Here is a 21,153-nt window from a genome sequence, read left to right on the forward strand (position 1 = left end):
AGGAAGCAATACCTTGAAGATGAATAGCTTGTGCTCATCCCATTTACCAAGACAGATTGTGCTGGTTGGTTCCGTGAACTGGAGACATGGGCTGTGGCAGAATCTTCTTCATCACTGATGAAAAACAAAAAAAAATAAAAAATATAGAACACAAGGAATCATATCAAGTCATGAGACAGGTAGGGGGTAGGAGTATACCTGTCATTGAAATAATCTTCCTCTTCTTTCTCGAGAGAACGTTCATCCATCCTCTTTCTCGGGTCCACGTCACCTTTGGTGTTTTTAGTTTGGCAAGTTTCCAGTGCCTAACAAAGCAATGAAACTCAAAAACATTATCCTTCAGAAACCAGACATAATTTAAAACATGAACAGAAACTAGTGCATAATCATTATTGATTCTACAACTTCCCAACTTATTGATTATTTGCATTACATGATCCTCCCCAAATGTCAAATTTCTATATGAAAGAGGGGCCTCACCTGCTCGTACTTGAGTTTTAGTGATCTAAATGTTTCTATGTACTCAAATTTCTCTAACTGGCCCCAAAGGCACTCAACTGTGTATGTGATCAAGGGTTTAAGGCTTTCCTGCACAAAAAAGGATGATGATTAAGGAAAATCAACAAATTTGCACCATAAGGAATACAAAAACAGAAAAAAAAAGACACCTTACGGATATGATCAAAAAGCTCTATGACTGCAGAGTTGAGCATATTATAGTGACTGCCATTCGCAACAAAAACATCCACTATAGGTTTCAAAAGGCCGTTCTTAACTATATGACGAAGAAGGCCGTCATCCTACAAGCATACAGAACTTCAACATCAGTTCACTCACCCATTCAAAACAAAAGGACAACAAACGTATGCACTTAGAGGCACAAACCTTAGCATATAGATATCACAAAAACATTTACAAAGTGGCACTCGAAATCTCCCAATTTATGCTCTTGTGATTTTATCATGCTACGTAATTGTGCCTATTCCAATTAATCAGTCATATTTATTCTTCAACCATAAGTGGTAGATAAGAACCTTTCAATCTTAAATCACTTGTACAGCAATGAATCTGCTGAAAACATGGGTATTCTTAGGACTCAAAAGGGTAAAGATTTTTCACATCTGGGCACACGAACACACACATCAAAAGTTGTAGCCATCAAGATACTATACTGTCTATAGATGTGATCTTCAAAGCTTTTTTAGTGAAAGACATGCATTAATTTCATATATTTTGAGATCTATATAAGATTTTAAATGGTTCAAAGTTCAGTGGCACATTATGAACCAAATCTTCACAACAAAAATTAGAATTTACATCAAAACAATTAGATCATGAGCATATTTCTTGGTAAAGAAACACTGACAAACATATCTATCAGGTCTAATTTACTACCTGCAACCATGACTTCTACTGGAGGATATGGTACTATCGAGGACCAAAGCTATCTCGCAGTCTCTCTAGATAAATATTAATAATTCTCTCAACGCAAAACCAACAAGCTAGACTCTCAGATACAACCAAATAATTGTCACTAACCATTCATACAAGAGTTAAAGCAATAGACAAACAAAAAACAGATGCAAACACCACAAAACTTACAGCAATAAACAGATATACAAACGTGCATGCACACGCACACGCACACGCACACACATAAAATACATGCACAGACTTCTTTGGTACTACCAGTAGTACCATCTATGCAGTAGAAGCCCCATTGATTTTCTAACATTGGTAATGGGTGTGTCGATCAGATTATAAGATGTGATCTCCACGGCTGTTTTTGCTGGAGAACATGTATTAAATTGTCACATGGGTACGGGTACGTGTGTGGGTGTGGGTATGATATGGTGATATAAAAAATTATGGGTACAAGGACACAGCTATACAACAACAACAACAACAACAACTACGCCTTCACCCCAAAACAATTGGGGTCGGCGATATGAACCAAAAAAGAAAATCATTCTGGGTCTTCCACATGAATCCTTCTCCTCCAATCATTTCTATCCAATGTCATGTCCTCGGTGAGGTTCAAAGCATTCATATCCTTTCCTATCATCTCTATCCAAGTCTTCCTAGGCCTACCCCGACCTCTTTTAACTAATATATTTTCCCATTTCTCCATCCTTCTAACTGGAGCATCATTAGGCCTTCGCCGAATATGTCCAAACCACCGTAAACGATTCTCTCTCATCTTATTTTCAATGGGTGCAACGCCTACCTTATTACGTATCTCCTCGTTCCGAATCTTATCTTTTATTGTATTTCCACACATCCATCTAAGCATACGCATCTCAGCTACACTCATTTTTTGAATATGATGTCTCTTGGCAGCCCAACATTCCGTACCATATAGTAAAGCGGGCCTAATAGTCGTCCTATAAAACTTTCTCTTCAACCGCAATGGCATTCTACGATCGCACAACACTCCAGTTGCACTTTTCCATTTCATCCATCCAACCTTTATCCTATGATTTACATCTCCATCAATTTCTCCATACTTTTGAATGATAGATCCCAAATATTTGAAACAATCATCCACCGGTATTTCTTGCTCACCAAGCTTCACTACACTCCCATCACTACTTCGTTGCTTACTAAACTAACATTCCATATATTCTAACTTACTCTTACCCAACTTAAAACATATATATATATATATATATATATATATTGAGGAGAGTGGGGGTGTGGATGATATTTTGGGGAAATAGGGGGTGTGGATGAATTTTTTTTTTAAAGAAAGGAGGGGGGCAGTTTGATCTTTTCTTTTTATAAAATAAAATGTTATGTTTGTTTTTTTCTCTCTCCAGCACACCAATGGAAGAAGAATAAGAGAAGAGGAAGGAGAAGAAGTCAAGTACGCCTCCTTGGCTTGCAAATGTGAAGAATGTCCCAGAACCATACACAGCTCACCTATAAGAGTTTGAAACAAGTTTTAAAATCAAACAAGTGTCTGGAAAGATTCAACAACAACAAGGAATAGCAGCAAGTGTGTTTCCATGAAAAATGTGATTAAACACACTTTCACAAAAAATAAAAACAATAACAACAAAAAAACCATCATAAACATGTCTACAAGATCTCATAAATAAGACTTCTACTAGATAGTTGGTAGTGCCCACATGATGGCACATTGGAAGTGCAGCCAAAGTGAAAGACCAATACCCCTAGAGACCGAAATGAAGTGAATAACAATCACAATGGAATGCCACTAAGGGATACAAGAGATCACAAACTCACAAAGACCACTATTAGGTCAAATACAATCTCACAAAGGAGGCACACAATCTCACAAGAACAATATAAAAATAAATATTTTATATTACCAGACAAAATGCTTGTAAAAAACGTTAGAGAACAAGAAATAGTGAAGCTCTATTTATAGAGCCTCACATGCAAGAGAGGGAGGCAGTACAACAGTCGTTGGGCTGCCTCCAGTGGTCATATTTATGAATGTTGGGAGTAGTCCAACGACTAGTTGGACTGCCTCCCAACAGTCATATTGATTTACAATATAAAAAACAGAAAAATAAAAATAAAATAAATAGACTCTGCAGTCCCCAGTAGACTGTATTCTATTACAGTACATTAAATGATCAAAATACCCCTGATATATGTGTATTGTATAAATATACATATATCAGTTGAATACAAAAGTATATACAATGTATTTTAACAGAGACATAGGCTTGCAAATGCAAAAGATTGTCCCAGAACCACACACAACTCAACCTATCAGAGTTTGAAAAAAGTTTTAAAATCAAACAAGTGTCTGGAAACATTCAACAACAACAAGGAATGGCAGCAAGTACGTTTCCACCAAAAAATGTGATTAAACACACTTTCACAAAGAAAAAAGACAACAACAACAAAAAACCATCATAAACATGTCTACAAGATCTCAATAGACTTCTACAAGATAGTTGGTAGTGCCCACATGATGGGCACGTTGGAAATGCAGCCAAAGTGGAAGACCAAATACCCCTAGAGACACAGGCTTGCAAATGCAAAAGATTGTCCCGGAACCATACACAGCTCAACCTATCAGAGATTGAAAAAAGTTTTAAAATCAAACAAGTGTCCGGAAACAGTCAACAACAAGGAATGGCAGGAAGTATGTTTCCAACAAAAAATGAGATTAAAAAAGTGCATATCTGATATGCTCAGACATTGGGAAATCAAGAACAATTCTGAGACCCATTTTCATTTTCAGTACACAATGAAAATGGAAATATATGAAACATGGAACTTACAAATCATACTTTTAGCCAAGCCTACTGGATATAGCTAATCAATGTTGTTGCACCACAGTGTGTGTATGTGCATGCATATGCACTCCACCGTCAAGTTTTTCTTGAGAGATTCTCCAAGAGACAGACTGGGCACTGCAAATATTTTGCAAGACAATATCAAGAGAAGATGAGCCCTGGCGAGAAAATGTATCCGCATGCATATGAAATTTGCATGGACAATTGGACATATTCATACATAGCAATGGCCATTGAGTTGATCTCTTCCCGATTGCTCTCATTAAGAAGAAGACAGCTAGATATTTTATTTCTGGAATATTACACAGGTGTTTACGGGCAGCTAGTTCACATGGACCCTCCCCTTCTACAGATCACTTTGTACTTCATGTTATTTCTTGTGCTCCATGTAAGAATATGTGGTTTGTGCATTTCTATGCATGCTCTTGCATTTGAGGAGTGAAGCAGTGTTAAAATTTGTTTCACAACCTCTTTTTCGTTGTCTTGGCCCTGGGTGTTTGCCCGGACCTCAATAATATAAGTGTTAAAGAAATACAGATTGAGAATTCTAACAGAGACAAACATTATGCCATGTTGACATGAGAACTAATTGAAAAGTGAAGTTAAAATCACTTACATTACGTGAGATAACTGACCGCAGAAAGCGAACAGCTGAAACCACTAAGTACTTCTCTTTTCTGCGAATAAGAGAGAGTACCTTCTCTATGGCATTGTTGCGAAGAAAATTGCACCTGCAAAAATGGAAACCATGTTTATAAGTCAGCATGGGATTACACCAACATGTTGAAGAAACCAATGCTACGGATGAACTGGTATCAATACTTTATCCTATACGGATGGTGATGCACACAAAAGCAGAGCAGTTCACAGATGTTCAGGAGAATCTCAGGCTGAGTGACAGCCCGAGCTTCAAAATCAACCAAAGTACCCACACTTCGAGCTGTCCCTTTTGGGGGGCAGGATGAGGCTACAACATCTATTAAATGGTCCATGTGTTTTTCATAGAAAACCTCCAAAATCGCATCTTTCTGCTCTACAGAAAAAGATAAGCATTAGTAAACTAATCAACAATCAGTCACTGATAGTAGACTCTGAATGAATTCTTCATTTATGTCTATATAAATTAAAGAGGTGACCAACACTTTTAGAAGACCATGTTGGATGGTAAAAAAAAAGTTCAATAACTACAAGGATTCCTACCAAATGAGAATATTCAAGCAACAATATTACAATAACATATGGCCTCATCAAATCCCTCCAAATAAAGAAAAGGCATCAGCATCAGTTTACTAATTTAGGGCTTACTCATGCAAGTCATTATAATTGTACTTTCTTGTCTTCTATGGTACATTTTATGTTAAAAAATTCATTACACCTACATAAATTTAAATAGAGAGAGAGAGATGAAGCCAAAACAATCATTCAGATGTCCATATCAGACAGAGAAATAAGCATATTATTAAAGCAACTTTTAAGGAAGGAGGAAAGGCACCTCCCAGAAGCAGAGGCGTTGATATGAAGATATCATGAAAGTGGGGGTCAAGGACAGCAAGCCCGAAGAGGACACCACCTTCAATGGCATCCACATCATATTTACAGGGATTTTGGTAGCTGATTATGTCACAGAGATGATGAGGAGGCTATACATTTGCCCATTCTGAGAAGAAACCTAACAGAACCTTCTGTCCTCATGACCCCCACTTTCATGAAAGGTTCCATTGCCTCTGCTTGCTGTCCTTGCCACATGTACCCTCCAACTTTAGACAGACTAGATGTCCTTTCAGTAAGGCAATATGGAAAATTAGAATATAAGAAGGAACATATTGTATTCCTTTGATGATCCACAAGGGTCGGGACTCGGGATAAATGTTGCAAGCACCTTGATGATAATGACACGACCAAGAATATTAACATAAAGAATGTATTGTATATATATAATGACAACCTTACCAATTCCAAATCACTCATTGAGTCTATTACACAAGCCTTCGCTGCTTATAGCAACATACCAAGTCAGGTGAACAGTCACAAATTGGTTAGAGCAACTGCCCTCATCTTCCCACTTACCCACTTCCTCCTCACCCGGATAGGTTATCGCTGTTTAAACAAACATTAACTATCATATGGTTCTCCATAGTTCATACATTTTCGGGTGATATACAAAATACATATTCTCTAACCATGTGAGGAAAGGACATCGAAGCAAAATCAGCAACATAAAAAAACCTGTGATCAGATTGTGGACACCAGAATATTTGCCGAAAGAGGCACTTTTGGAAGTCCACCTCAACCATAGAAACATCATGCGCACAAATCAGATACTGTCGTTGATGCAGATGGAATACATGTTCAAGGACAATGCAAGATACAAGAAGGTCCACTCTTTGACATACTAACTTTTTAATAAGGGACGAGAACACATTTGCAACAAAGAAATATGAATAATCCAAGAGCAATGACAGAACTACTTCAAAGATACAATGAGTCAAGGAAATAGCACATGACCCCTTGGGGTTGATATCAGACTGGGCAGACCCACTTTGCAACCCATTAGAACCTGATCAGCCCGTTCAGCATTTGGGCTGCCGAAATCCCAACCCAATAATTATCGGATTTGTTTAGGCCAGACATTAATGGGGCACAGGTTTTAATCAATTGCCTGAGATCCGCCGAAACAGTTAGTGAAAAGATGTCACGACTGGACCTGGATCTCAGGATCCAAACCCAATCTGTTTTAGTTTTATTTAAACACATGCTCATTAATGGCATGTTGTAATTTCTACACTTTATGTAATACCCTAATTACACTGTACGTGCATATAGTGAATGAAAAGAAACAGCAAACCTTGATTTTGGGTTTTCTGCAGCCACCAACGTCTCTCTCCCTCTCTATTCCTCTTCCTCTTGTGGTTTACAGTGGAGTACCAGTTTCTAACATGGTATCAGAGCTTCAGATACTTGAAGATCGTTCCAACCCCTTCATCTTCTTCTAAGATATTTTTCTCTTCCTTGAAGATCGTTTCTTTCCTTCCTTCACAACCCATAATATTTGATTTCTTCTTCTCCGTTTTATTTCTCTTCTCGTTGTTCTTTCTTTCTTTCATACTGTTGCATCTGTTTTCTTCTTCTCCTGTTTATTTACCCACATAATATCAAAACTCATGTTTGCGTGATTTGAAATCACGTCAAACTCGTTCTTTTCTTTCTTCCATATTGATGTCAGAACTGAATCTGACCTGCACGATCTGTATTCTACCTTGATTGGTTAACAGCACCTTATCTTCCTCTCTACCTTGAATTTTCTCCCATTTAGAAAGAAACTACAGTGAAGAAAACACGTTGTTTTTATATTAACGTGCTTCCTTGCCGACTGAATACTTATTTTCCTTTAGAGCAGTTCTTCTTTACTGCATATTATGTTTTTCCTGCCTCGGGTCTGCAGGCTAAAAAAAAAAGAGGCAGCCGAGTTCTCTGAAATTCAGTTATCTGTTCTAAATTCTTATTTTGTTTGCTCTAAAATGACTTCTCTTTCCGGTCTCTTCATCCTCTTCGTTTTCGCTTCCCATTGACTATGGATTCATTCTCCTTTTTCGCAATCTGGCCTTTCTTCCAACTTTCTCAGTCAACTTGTGTCTGAGAAACTGAACAATTCCAATTTTTTAACCTAGAAGAGACAAGTTATCTCATTCATAAGGAGTCAGGATCTTTCTGGACATCTGGATGGCTTTGTTCATGTTCCTTCATATCACAAGAAGGCAAGAGTGGGGAGAGTGACACTTCAATTACTTTTGTTAAAAATCCAGAGTATGTATCCTTGATGAAGCGAGACCAGGCTTTGGTTGCCTACATCACTTTCACTCTGTCACAGGAGGTGGTCATGGCAATCCCGGATAACTACTCAGCTATGCAGTTATGGCATCGTCTTGTTCAGACATATTCACAAGTTTCTCAGGCTAGAATATCATTTTTAAAGAAAGAGTTTCAAATGTTGAGGAAGGACTCCATGACTGTCATGGAGTACTTAAACAAAATGAATACTATCACGGATCAGTTGGCCATCGTGGGTTGTGCGATCAGTGACAAAAATATGGTACAACAGACTTTGAGTGGGCTAGGACCCAATTATCACATGATGGTTACTTCTTTGTTGTGTTTACCAGACTTACCTACATTTGAAGACCTTCGTGCTAAGCTCTTACAGCATGAGATGACCTTGAAGGGATTCTCTAAAGGTAGTCACAACCCCATTGGAGCACACGATGTTCTTGCCACAGGAGTTACTTATGGTCGAGCACGTGGCAGGTATGAATCTCGGGAAAGGGGAGGTCAAGAGAAGAATGGACAAGGAGCTCATGGAATATTACCTACTCCCAGTATGGCTCCTAATCTACAAAGGCAAAAGACAATACCTACTTGTTTTTTCTGCAACAAAAGGGGGTACATCAAAGAAAATTGCTGGCATAACCCGCAAAATAGAGGAAAACCATTGGAGACAAGAAAAGGCACAGATACATTGAAGAATACTGGAGAAGTCAAAGAGTTATTATCTGTCTTGGCTGAATTGAACATCAAACAGAATGATCAAGGTACTTGGTATGTTGATTCTGGTGCAACCACTCATGTCACTGGTGATGCTGGTAAGCTCCTAAACCTTGTTCCTTATGTTGGTAGAAATAGTATTGTCACCGGAGATGAGTCTCATTACCATATTTCGCACATTGAAAATGATGTAATTCCTATGTCCAACTCGTCCCTTGCTCTTTCAAATGTCATTCATGCTCCTAATATTAAGAAAAATATTGTTTCAGCCTCTAAGCTTGTCGATGACATTAATGCTTCAGTTGAGTTTACTCCTTTTTCTTTTTATGTTAAGGATCTTCTCATGAGGAAAACGTTCGCTGAAGGAAAATGATAAGGAAATATGTACGTGTTCCAAGAGGATCCTTTCTCTCGTGTTCAAACTGTTGATTCCATCTTGAAGCTCACATCATCTTCAGTTTCTCTTGAGAGTATTCTTAATATTTCTAAATGTATTGAGCCGAATCTTTGGCATGGTCGTCTGGGTCATTGTAGTAGTTGTTTTATTGATAAGCTTGTATCAAGCAATCTTATTCCCAAGTTAAGTCTGAATTTAAGTGTCGATAATAAAAAATATTCTAGTTGTCTTCAGTGTAAGAGTCATGTTCTTCCATTTCATTTCATTTCATTAATAAAAGAGCTTCAAGACCATTTGAAATTATATGTTCTGATGTTTGGGGTCCGGCTCCAGTTCCTTCCATGTCTGACACTAGATATTATCTCATTTTTGTTGATAGCTATTCTCAATATACATGGATCTTCTTTATGAAAAGTAAATCTGAAATCTTCAAATTGTTTCAGAATTTTCATTCCTTTGTTCAAAATAAATTCTCTGAAAATATTACTTGTTTCCAATGTGATGGAGGGGGTGAGTTCTCTTCAAATGACTTTATTAATTTCTTCCAGACAAATGGAATAAGTAGGCAGGTGTATTGTCCCCATACACCTCAACAGAATGAAATTGTTGAACGAAAGCATCGCCATATTGTTGAAAGTGCAATGAGCATGATGCATGATAGTAATCTACAAGTTACCTTCTGGGCAGAGGCCTTTCAAATAGCAGTCTATGTCATAAATCAATTGCCCATAAATATATTGGAAAACAAATCACCCCATTTCTCTTCGTATGGTGTGCATCCAAATTATCATGATTTGCGTGTATTTGGGTGTGTATGTTATGTTCATGTTGATAGTTCAATGCGACACAAGTTTCAGGATAAGGGCTTACAATGCAGATTTGTGGGATATGCTGATGATTACAAAGGATACAAATGCTATGATCCCGTGAGCAGGATCCAGAAATGTTGTGTTTAATGAATCAAATTTTGGTCATAATGTTGACACTCCTCCTGAAATTGAAATTTATCACCCTTGGTTGAACTCAGACCTTTTTTCTAGCATTGACGGTGTTTTTCCTTCAGACTGTAATCAAAGAGATGAGGAAAATGTGACTACTGTTGCACAAAGAACTCAGGAAAGTGTGATCTCTGAACCATCATTGGCCCCCGAAAGGTATAAAAACATTGTTTACTCTCGACGTGGGAAGGAGATATTCCCCAACTCTAATCAAGAGTTGAATTCTCCCTCTGTTTCTATTCAATAATCTGTTCACAGAAGGTCTACCCGGCCTCGACATCCTATTGATAAGTGGGTTAACTATGAGAACTTCACAATGGATTTTCAACTTTTCTTAACCTCTTTGGGCAAAGAAGATCAACCCACCACGTTTTATCAAGCAATAAATTCTAAAAGATGGATTGAAGCTATGAACGAAGAGACCATACAATCGAAATGTGGTTGGTTCAAAGTGGGTGTATAAGATAAAGTATAAGTCGGATGGTACTATCGAGCAATACAAGGCTAGACTGGTTGCCAAAAGCTTCACACAGGAGCAAGGACAAGACTATGATGAGACCTTCAGTCCAGTCGTGAAAATGGGCACTATCCGCATCATATTATCATTGGTTGTTGAGCACCAGTGAGCTCTCAGTCAACTGGATGTAAAAAATGCATTTCTCCATGGAACTCTGAAGGAAGAAGTATACATAGAGCAACCCACTGGGTATGCCGAAGAGAATTCCAAAGAATACGTGTGCAGGTTAAATAGAGCTATATATGGTCTGAAGCAGGCATCTCGATCTTGGTTTGACAGTTTCTCCCTTGAAGTAGAAAAATATGGCTTTAATCGGTCTCTTCTTGACCATTCTCTTTTCATATTCAAATGCAAGGATATAGTTACCCTGTTATTGATATATGTTGATGACATTATCATTACAGGTAACTCTAATGAACATATTGAACAGGTCAAAGAACTTTTGAACAATAGATTTAAGATGAAGGATCTTGGTAAACTACGATACTTTCTTGGAGTAGAAGTTGATAGGACTCCTGAAGGCATGACACTCGCTCGACATAAGTATATTGTTGATGTTCTTAGCAAGGCAGGTATGACAGATTGCAAGCCTCTAAGCACACCTAGTGTACTTCATCAAAAACTCAGTTCCCAAGATGGAGATTTGTATGCGGACCCTACAGGATATCGCAGGGTAGTAGGAATGCTTTAGTATCTTACCTTCACTCGGCCTGACATTGTCTATTCGGTCAATCAGGTGTCTCAGTTCATGCATGAGCCGCATATTGGACATATAGAAGTTGTTAAACGCATTCTTCGATATTTGAAGAAAACTATTGGAGATGGACTTCTATACAGAAAGAGTATGCATGGCCATCACATGCATGAACTTCTTAATTACACAGATGCAAATTGGGCAGAAGATCCAGATGAGCGTAAATCAGTCTCAGGATACTATGTTTTCATTGGCCTAAATCTTGTCTCCTGGAGCAGTAGGAAATAAAAGGCCATAGCCAGGTCAAGCACAGAAATTGAATATAGATCAATGGCAGTTACTACAACTGAAGTAACATGGATCAGACACCTCTTGACAGAAGTAAGAGAATCGATTTCTAAAAGCATTCTCTTGTGTGATAATCAAAGTGCTATCAACATGTCATTTAATCCTATCTACCACAGTCGTGCCAAGCATTTTGAAATTGATCAACATTTTGTAAGACAGAAGGTCAAAGAGAAGGAAATTGAACCAGAATACGTTCGGACTGTTGATCAAGTTGCTGACTTGTTTACAAAAGGACTTATCAAGGACAGATTTTGGATGTTAAAAGGCAAGTCGTTCATGGTTCAAAACCATGTACAACTTGAGGGAGGGTGAAAAGATGTCACGACTGGGCTTGGATCTCAGGATCCAGACCCAATCTGTTTTAGTTTTATTTAAACACATGCTCATTAATGGCATGTTGTAATTTCCACACTTTATGTAATGCCCTAATTACATTGTATGTGTATATAGTGAAACAAAAGAAACGACAGATCCTGACTTTGGGTTTTCTACAGCCACTGACGCCTCCCTCCCTCTCTATTCCTCTTCCTCCTGTGGTTTACGGTGGAGTACCAGATTCTAACAGTTAGGACCGGGTCGGGCCAGATAAGCCTGAATAAGCCAATCCATGGATTAATGTGCAAAGAAAGGTGGGTTATCCTTATAGGTTTCGGATGAGGCTTGCTTCCCTTCCCTAGTAAATATGGAACTAATCCACCTTAATTAATATTTGGAAAAGACCTTGTCAGGTTCCTTTACCAGAAAGGAAACATTAATGACAGTATTGAATGGGAATGCTTCCATAAAAAGAAAAACTTTGCTTTTCTCATGCAGCATGCATGAATGAAACCTCATGGGAATCATCCCATATCGACCAAGAGAGAAGAGGGTGAGGAGCTCTTCATTGGATATAAAGATAAGAACTTTTACCTTTCCACATTCACAGTGGATTACCTTCATTAATGGACTATGTCACCTGGGAACGGGTGCGGGGGTGCCCGTGCGGGTACGGGTGCGAAGGGTACAACACAGTGATTCCAAAAAAATGTGGGTATGGGGACACGGCTAAATATACACTGAAAAATATATATTATATATCTAAAATATATACTGAAAATATATATTATATATCTAAAATAATATGGCACCCAAAGTGCCATGTTGGGTATCATAGTTAATGGGTCAGGCTTCGGATTTAATTATCCATAACCCACCATATGACCTAAAAAGTAATGGGCTAAAAAGTAAAAATATGTTAAGTTTAATTGGGCCCATAAGAGCCTGACTTGGGCCTGGACCAATGACCGAGCCCGACCCAATATCTTATCGGGTAGGGCTGGGTCTTCAGATGCTGGCACAAGCCAGACTGTTATCAGGTCGGGTACCAGACCTGATGTGCACCCTTAATGACCCCCAAAGCCCTTCATCAAATTCCTAACTGGACACAGCCTAGTGATACTTTCACTTAGAGACCACATAATAGATACACAATCATGATAAACCTCCAATAATCACAAAAGAATGGTAAATTATTTGAATGTCTGACAAGTCAAAGTATATCAAGTAACTGAAAAAGATAAATCAAAAGAGCATTCAACATGTAATCTAATCTGAAACAGGACCATGTCCAACATCTAGTCACTTGAAGATCAGGGGCATCAGAATTCCACCTGTGATGCAGCAACAGAGTATTGATCCAACAATATGCGAAATATTTCAAGAAATTGGCAATGCATGTCCTCCCCAAAGTCTGTTGTCATACCTCTGACCTGCAGCGCAATTCGAATGTCAGTCAAACATTATTAAGATAATGAGACAAGAAAAAATCATCCAACTCATCTTTTCATGGGAAAGAAAACAAGAACTTTAAAAAAAAAGGAAACTACACACACCAAGAGTCCAAGGAAGATGTTTCCATCCTGTTGAGTGATATATGACCTAAGAAGATTTGGGTCATGGTTCAGAATTATGAGAAGAATGTCTGTCCTGCATATACAACAAACATTCAGATTACATAACTTAGTTTACATGAAGAACTTGACATGAAATATAAAATAGAGACTGAGATTAGCTTAAGAGTCATAATGATGAGACATAACACATGAATATTACCCAGTCAAAACAAGTGTCTTATCTCGACTTTGCAAAATGCCAGCAATGATGTCAAACACGCCTTCATTTACAAGATCCCTGCAAGAGACTAAATCACTTCCACATCCCATGAAAACATGGTGAAACAGCATAAGTCTTGGATAATGTCATTAAAATAATAATAATATATTCTCCTTGATCAGAAACCCTTCAGCATTAGCTATAATTAAATTTCATATATTTGGAAGCCATAGTTAGCAATACATGAAATGGCAGAAGTTTAGTGACATACTAAAACATTTTAAATTCAAAAAGACTCAAGAAATGGTGAAGAAAAAAGGGCAAAGCATATGGGTCAAATTTGTTTTAATATAATAAAATACAGCCAGAAGAACAAGCATATATATGACAGACAAGAAAAGAATGTGTTTGAACAGCGCATTGTTAACTATGCAGAAAACAATATTATCAGCACAATCAAATATATAACCACCAGTTCACATAGTTCTGACTTAAATTATAAAAAGAGACAACAAATAACACTTCAATCCCTTACCTAAATAGCTGCACCTGTTGAACCAGCTGCAAGCTTTTTCCCAAGCTACAGAATTCATACAAGAATGACACCTGGAAGGAGTTTTTTTAGGGGGGGGGGGGAGAGAAAGCAGCTGGTCATTACAGAGCAAGGACAGGTAAAGCCACTTATATATGCACCACTTTGCAAGTATGCAGATGAAGACTGCTGAAGCATATGGTTCATAAATATGACCTCTTGGATTAAATCAAGCTTAAACAAGTTGAAGACCCATGACAGTGGAGATGTTACCAAATTATGAGATTAAAAAAGGGCTAAGTGGTTTGACAGGAACTTTCTGAAATTTTTTAAAAGAATTTTATAACAGCATTATAGCTTCCGCTCATTTAGCTGGCTACACAAAATACAGTGGGTTGAAGGAAACACTGTTAAAAGCATAAAAGATTTTCTCAACAGTAGCACAACTAACTTAAATCGACGCAACTATGAATAAAAACCAGATCAAATTTACCAAGTTCTTCTTTGAATCTGCAGTGGTAGCTGGAAATGTCAATCTGAAAAACAGTTCTTGTATAAATTTGCTATCATCCTTCAACAAAGATACAACCTGGAGAACATAAAACATGTCAGACAATGAAACCATTTAGCAAGTCATTATCTTGGCTTAACATTCCATGAACTCACCACAGTATTATTGGAATGAATCATTGAATTGAGGTTAGCCACCACCGCCTCATCCAACACCCTTGGTAAAATGACATCCTGAAATTTACATAAAGAACCTAGCGATGTCAAACAAAGCACCCCAAAAAAATCACAAACAATTGCTTAATAGGAAAGTGCATTTACCTTGATGTAACCAATCCTGTAAGTCTGATGTATCTTGGATAATACTGAGGGAGATTTTATAGGGATAGCCTATTGCGAATGACAAACCAAGAGAGTTTGGAATATTGTGGAGATAAGAATTGAAACTTAATTGTAGACGTACCAAGACCAGATAACAACATCAAACCACAAGCAGACATACATATAAATTACCTCCTTGAATACCACATGTTCTTTCAGAAAAACACGATGTGGTTGTCTCTTAGGAATCTCTGGATCATCTGTATACCAGTAAAAGGGCTTCGGTTCACATATTCGGGTAAACAAACCAAACAATGTAATAAAAGATATTGATTCATAGAGATTGAAATGTCGTTGAATGAGCCAATTAGATATCAATAACAGCTATCACAAAAGGGCCAAGAATGCAACACTAATACCAATGATAAAGGGTAAAAAGAAAACAGGAAGATAAAGAAGAATCAACAAGCCCAAAATGCCCCCAAATAGGTAAAATCAAAATTAGTCAACATGTCCATAGTTCCATGGTGCCATTAATGTTAACCATATCAGAACTGAACAAGAGTTAAAACCAAGCTCGAACTCAAGCTATTCAAGTTTGATTCAGTTGATCAACGATGGGCTTGAGCAGCAGCGCTCAGCTCAAGTTGGAATTGAGCTCCAAGAGACAAGCTCAAGAATTTTTTCCCTTTTTTAACTGAAGAAAAGGCGGAAACTTGAGGCACTGATAAATATGATATGTATCTGCAGATAACACATTCTCTATCTTAATGAACCAAACTGAGCTGCTAATGAACTTAATCGGGTAACTTGCAAACTACCCAGTTCAATGCCCTCATGCAACAAGCTTTCTATATATGATTTTTGATATTATTTTCAAGAGTCTTACAAAAAAAACCTTCCTCACCTAAGAGGGGCATTAAACTGTAATTTCACCTCATCACACCATTATAATTCACAAACGCATTAACACATAAAAAGAATTTCAAAGCAGCAATAGCTACAAAATTGTAACCCATGTTGAAAGCAAGGTCATGGAAAAGAGCCAAAAACTGGCAGGAATTTCTGTAGATCAAGTCAGAAAGTCATTCAAAAGACACAGAAGGGTTAAGAACATTAAAAGTTCCATGATTCTTCTTGCCACAAAAACAAGTATCCAAAGTAAACCAAAAAAAAAAGCAATAAATTTTAAAATTTGGAGAAAGAACCTACATTCAAGAGCACCAATGATGTCCATGATAAATTCATCACTGAACATTCTCTCAAAGATTGAGAGGCTGTTGAGTAAAACTGTAAAAAACAGTTAAGTTACTTTTGTCAGCTAATTTGACAAAGGCCAAAGAAGACTGCAGACAAATAAATGATGTGATTACTAACTTGTCCCCTTAACCAATTTGAATATCAAATGGAGCTCTTCAATATTATCAAGATCTTCACATATTCTAAACAGATCCATCAGCTTCTGGAAAAAATCCTTCTACAAAAATGACAAAGAAAAGTTAGAAGTGATCGGATGCTTTTGAAAAAGGGAGAAAAGAAACTACAAATCGATACACTTGTAACCAAGGCACTTGCCATTGTATTGATATAAATCATGCAAAAATTAATCAAATAAAATTGTCAGATACTATAAAAATAGTTTTAACCCTGCCTGAGCCTTTCAAACAAAATGAGCAACACACTCATCACTCATATTTTGCTAGTACATGACCAGGGCAACTGTACCACACTTAGTCAATCGGTTGCATGTTTCTAATGGATAAAGCTTCTTCCCAAGAAAAATCAGTTTGTAGTCAACCAATATATTTTTCATACAGTTTTGGATGTGAATCTTCAAGTTCTAGCAAACCATGGACGTGTTTGAGTACAGATATAACTTCTACAAAAAATGGTGATATCATCCAAATGAAAATCCAATGTTTGATGTTGAAGATGATGAAGAACACCTATCATGGCCCCTAAGTTTCTTTATGTTGAGGTGTCAATGCCATGAAACTTTTATTAATATTAGAAACCTGCCCCAAGTGGGCATCACATATGGGTAATACAAATGAACAAGGAAATTGAAAAATCACAAGTATGCCACATCATGTGACACTGGAACCCCATTAAATAAACCATGGGGCATTAATAAATAAAGAGACAAATCCAATGAACAAAGAAAAGATCCAGAATTTGTGCTTAGACGTAATATGCAGCCATCAAGTGCTGCAAGCTAGCAGTTTAAACTGAAAGTGCTTCAAAGATTCATTATTAGTTTCATTGTTTCCCATCAATTATCAGTTATGGCAGCCAATGATGTTGGATCCTCAAACCATTTGAGATATTTGTCTAACAGAAACTGTATGAAACAAAATCCCACCCAGAACACATGCTGACTAGGCATTTTCAAAACATGCCCTATTTTTATTAATTCTTCTCAACTGAAACAATGTTGTGCCGCCTTTCTATCAACACCTTAACCATCTCCATCTTTTCACGAACTACCACACATGATATCTTGCGTGCAACTAGATTTCAACAATTCTGGGGGAAATCTGCAACTATAAACCCTCTTTTCGTTGTTTAAACCCAGATAATAAACATAGACAATCATTTTTTGTCAGAACGAGTAACTTGAAATAAAAATAGCCAGATGATACACCTCCAAGGTTGGTCAACTTACTGAAATATCCTCAAACAAGCTCATTTTGCAACTCAACCATAATTTGAGGAAGGATTAAAAGCAAGACATTGCAGAGAGAGACAAAACTCAGCCACCATAGTTCCAAGCAGAGTAAAAAATATCGCCGAGATTTTGGAAATCTTGCAATATTTTCATGATAAATTAAGAATATACATTAATCCTGATATTCTCGTGAGATTCTCAAAATCTTGGTATTTTCTAATGTCAAGATATTATCATGGTATTATTGTGATATTAAATGCAAAAAAAGATTTATACAAGGTCAATTTTGTACCTTTGCCCTCATTCAAATTTCTTCAACCCATAAAAGAACTTTAGAAAAAGGTGCCTACCTGGCAACCTTTCTTCAGCAGCAAGCCTTGTATGTGTGTGTGTTCCCAAGGCCACAGAGAAAAGTAACATTAAAAATTTTGAATGGAGTGCCTATTGATGAAAGGAACATGGGACGCAGCAGCCAATCAGGCGCAGCCAGCAGGGCATAGCGGACAAGACAGCGCAGCCAGCAGGGCATAGCGGACATGACGCAGCAGCAAGGCAGCGCAACAGAATGCATGCATGGCACATAATGGGCGGGACCATGGTTGCCAGTTGAGGAAGCGGGAGCGGGAAGCGAGGCACTTTCAAAATTTTAGGAAGCAGGGAAGCGTGGGACCACTTAGGAGCGATTCGGGAAGTGTCTCGGAAGCGACCTAGGAAGCGTCTCGGAAGCGACCTAGGAAGCGTCTCGGAAGCGAGGGGGAAGCGAAAAAAATAAAAATAAAAAATACAAAAAATTTGAAAAAAACAGGGGAAGCGAGGGGGAAGCGTGATGGGAAGCGTGCTTCCCATTAAAGGGAAACGCGTCCCCCATTAAAGGGAAACGCGCTTCCCAAAAAAGGGGGACGCTTCCCCCCACGCTTCGGAAGCGCGACGTTCCGCGCTTCCGAAGCGCGCTTCCCCTTTTAGCTAGGCGCTTCCGGTAACCCTGGGCGGGACCACTTGGCTTGGGCGGTAAATGCAGTTGGAAAACAAAGCGGGTTCTCAATAGTTTGGGCGGTATTGGTTTGGCAGGATTTTGAGTCTTGTAGCCTATAAATAGCCGATGCCTTGAATTGTATTTCATCTTTGGAAAATTAATAGAACTTGAGAGTTTCTTTTGGTGCCTTTTCTACATTTGATCTCCTTGTGACATTGTGGAGTATCCGATGATCCAAACCTCGTAGGCCAATCGTTCAACCGTGTGTTGATCGATTCGGATAGGGCGTTGCCTAAGCCTGCTCATTGCATAACCGGCGATTGGGACGCATCGCGGATAAGCTTTTTTGTGCGGCAGAGCTTCAACGTGCATGTTTTCCTTGCGGTTTCTCCAAGCTTCAACGCAGTTGTGAAGATGTCAAGTTTGCAGTGCTCATCCGCAGAAACAATGAGTACTTGACTTCTTTTCAGATTTCGTCATTTCACTTGGTGCACATCATTTACTGCTCGTCCACTTCTTTTGTTGATGTGTTGCATGATCACTGTGGAACGAGTTCATAGTTACCAGTCAAGGAAGCGGGAGCGGGAAGCGATACGGGAAGCGGGAGCGAGAAGCGAGGCACTTTAAAAAATTTAGGAAGCGGGGAAGCGTGGGACCACTTAGAAGAAAATTACGAACCGTCTCGGAAGCAACCTAGGAAGCGAACCGGAAGAGACCTAGGAAGCGAACCAGAAGCGAGGGAGAAGCGAAAAAAAAATGAAAAAATGGGGCTTAGAAAATAGTTTTGATTAACCTTTCTGCTATTGATGCTTAGAAAATTCTAGAGGGATGAATGAAGAAGATGGGTTTTGGTAAACGTGGTTTAAAAAAAGACTTGGTCCCAAGTTTGAAGTTTAAACTATAGACAGCTTAACCAAGGCCCATCAACTTGTAACACTATTAAGTATGAATTACATAAATAGGTATTATCTTTGACATTCCCAACCATTTAAATTATGAAATCAAATTCTTGTTGACAGGCCTTTACATTTAAAACCAAATAAGTTACCCCGTGGCATGTGTTTCAAAATTTAAATAGCTCTTGTTTCCACAAACTACTGAGACAATGAGATTACATTTATCTCAATGTCACATGGATATGGCCATATATAGGGGATATAAACATTTTATGCATTTGGTCAAAATTAATATTCACAATGCTGTACAATATTATTGTCTGGCTGCCACACCGAGTTTCACTTGGCCAAAATTGGAGCCAAGATTAACTATATAATTTCCACTACAAAATGTAAAACTACATTAAATATTCTTGTTATCAGTTACATGAAATAAAAAGGACAAGAGAGAGAGGGGGGAATCTTCTGAGAATGTTAGCAATAAAAATTAACTGAAATGGCATGATTTTCTTGTCCAATATGAGGATCAATATAAATCATATCTGTGTGTCTTGTTACCTATTCCAACAAAAAAAATGACCATTAAAAGGTCATGAGCAAAAAATATGAAGCACGACATGGACCTAGGAAGTATAATAAAAAAACTTTGCTAATGGAATATTTAATTCTATGGAATTCTGTGGTGAAAATAGGAATAGGAGAAGAGAACTACCTGTCTTAGCAGGGTCATAAGATCTCCACCAACACAATACTCTAATACCAGCCATAAATGTGCCGAAGTTTCATTAGTGCTGGCAGGCCAGCATGGCCATTAGCAAGGTGGGAACTCAATCCCACCTAACCGATTACTGTTGGCAGGCCAGCAGAGCAAGGTGGGAACTCAATCCCACCTGACCGATTAGTTGTTGGCATACCAGCATGGCCATTAGCAAGGTGGGAATGAGCTTCCCAAAAAGCCAGCCTGGGGTCAGCATGAATGAAGGGGAACACATCGGCAAGTCTGATAGAAAACCCATGCCGACCCCTTTTCACCGAGGACCCAGCAGAGAGCGTGAGAGAGAGGAGAAAGAAGAAATAGAGTGAGAGAAGAGAAGTGAGCGTACCTGAATGGATTCATCGCCAAAAGTAGGGAGGAGGTCGTCGGAGGTCGCCGGAGGTCGTTGGAACTCGGAACTCGCCGAAAACTCGAGAGAGAGACTCGGATGCGTGAAAAAATAAAACCCTAAGCCCTCAGGGTTTTGTTTTTTCACGAGTTTTGTAAAATGCCAATTTTACCCTTAGTTAAAGGGCATATTCACGTGTTGATTTTTAAATCACACGTGCAAAAAAAATATTTAAGGGCAAACTAGTCATAACCTTGAAAGTGTCCCCTTTTAAAAGGGTACGCGTCCC

General features: G+C 38.3%; 1 protein-coding gene across 2 annotated transcripts in view; it reads right to left on the reverse strand.

Moving 5' to 3' along the window:
* Nucleotides 1-21,153, reverse strand: part of LOC149846269 (uncharacterized) — a 50,932-nt gene that overhangs the window by 958 nt on the left and 28,821 nt on the right. Inside the window, exons 9-24 of one of the 2 annotated variants that reach the window (XM_089996277.1) lie at nucleotides 16,602-16,701; nucleotides 16,437-16,514; nucleotides 15,417-15,484; nucleotides 15,225-15,293; nucleotides 15,060-15,137; nucleotides 14,887-14,982; nucleotides 14,397-14,467; nucleotides 13,862-13,939; nucleotides 13,642-13,735; nucleotides 13,420-13,518; nucleotides 5,100-5,305; nucleotides 4,894-5,008; nucleotides 669-800; nucleotides 481-588; nucleotides 199-305; nucleotides 13-114 (exon numbers count right to left, since the gene is read on the reverse strand). In XM_089996277.1, coding sequence (XP_089852403.1) covers nucleotides 13-114; nucleotides 199-305; nucleotides 481-588; nucleotides 669-800; nucleotides 4,894-5,008; nucleotides 5,100-5,305; nucleotides 13,420-13,518; nucleotides 13,642-13,735; nucleotides 13,862-13,939; nucleotides 14,397-14,467; nucleotides 14,887-14,982; nucleotides 15,060-15,137; nucleotides 15,225-15,293; nucleotides 15,417-15,484; nucleotides 16,437-16,514; nucleotides 16,602-16,701 — 1,601 coding nt within the window. Of the gene's footprint in view, nucleotides 1-12; nucleotides 115-198; nucleotides 306-480; nucleotides 589-668; nucleotides 801-4,893; nucleotides 5,009-5,099; nucleotides 5,306-13,419; nucleotides 13,519-13,641; nucleotides 13,736-13,861; nucleotides 13,940-14,396; nucleotides 14,468-14,886; nucleotides 14,983-15,059; nucleotides 15,138-15,224; nucleotides 15,294-15,416; nucleotides 15,485-16,436; nucleotides 16,515-16,601; nucleotides 16,702-21,153 lie in introns of those variants that run through there. The other variant, XR_016430272.1, reaches the window with a different exon arrangement.

The sequence above is a fragment of the Nuphar pumila genome, chromosome 2, assembly GCF_984573655.1.
Source record: "Nuphar pumila chromosome 2, dmNupPumi1.hap1.1, whole genome shotgun sequence".
Taxonomy (NCBI): domain Eukaryota; kingdom Viridiplantae; phylum Streptophyta; class Magnoliopsida; order Nymphaeales; family Nymphaeaceae; genus Nuphar; species Nuphar pumila.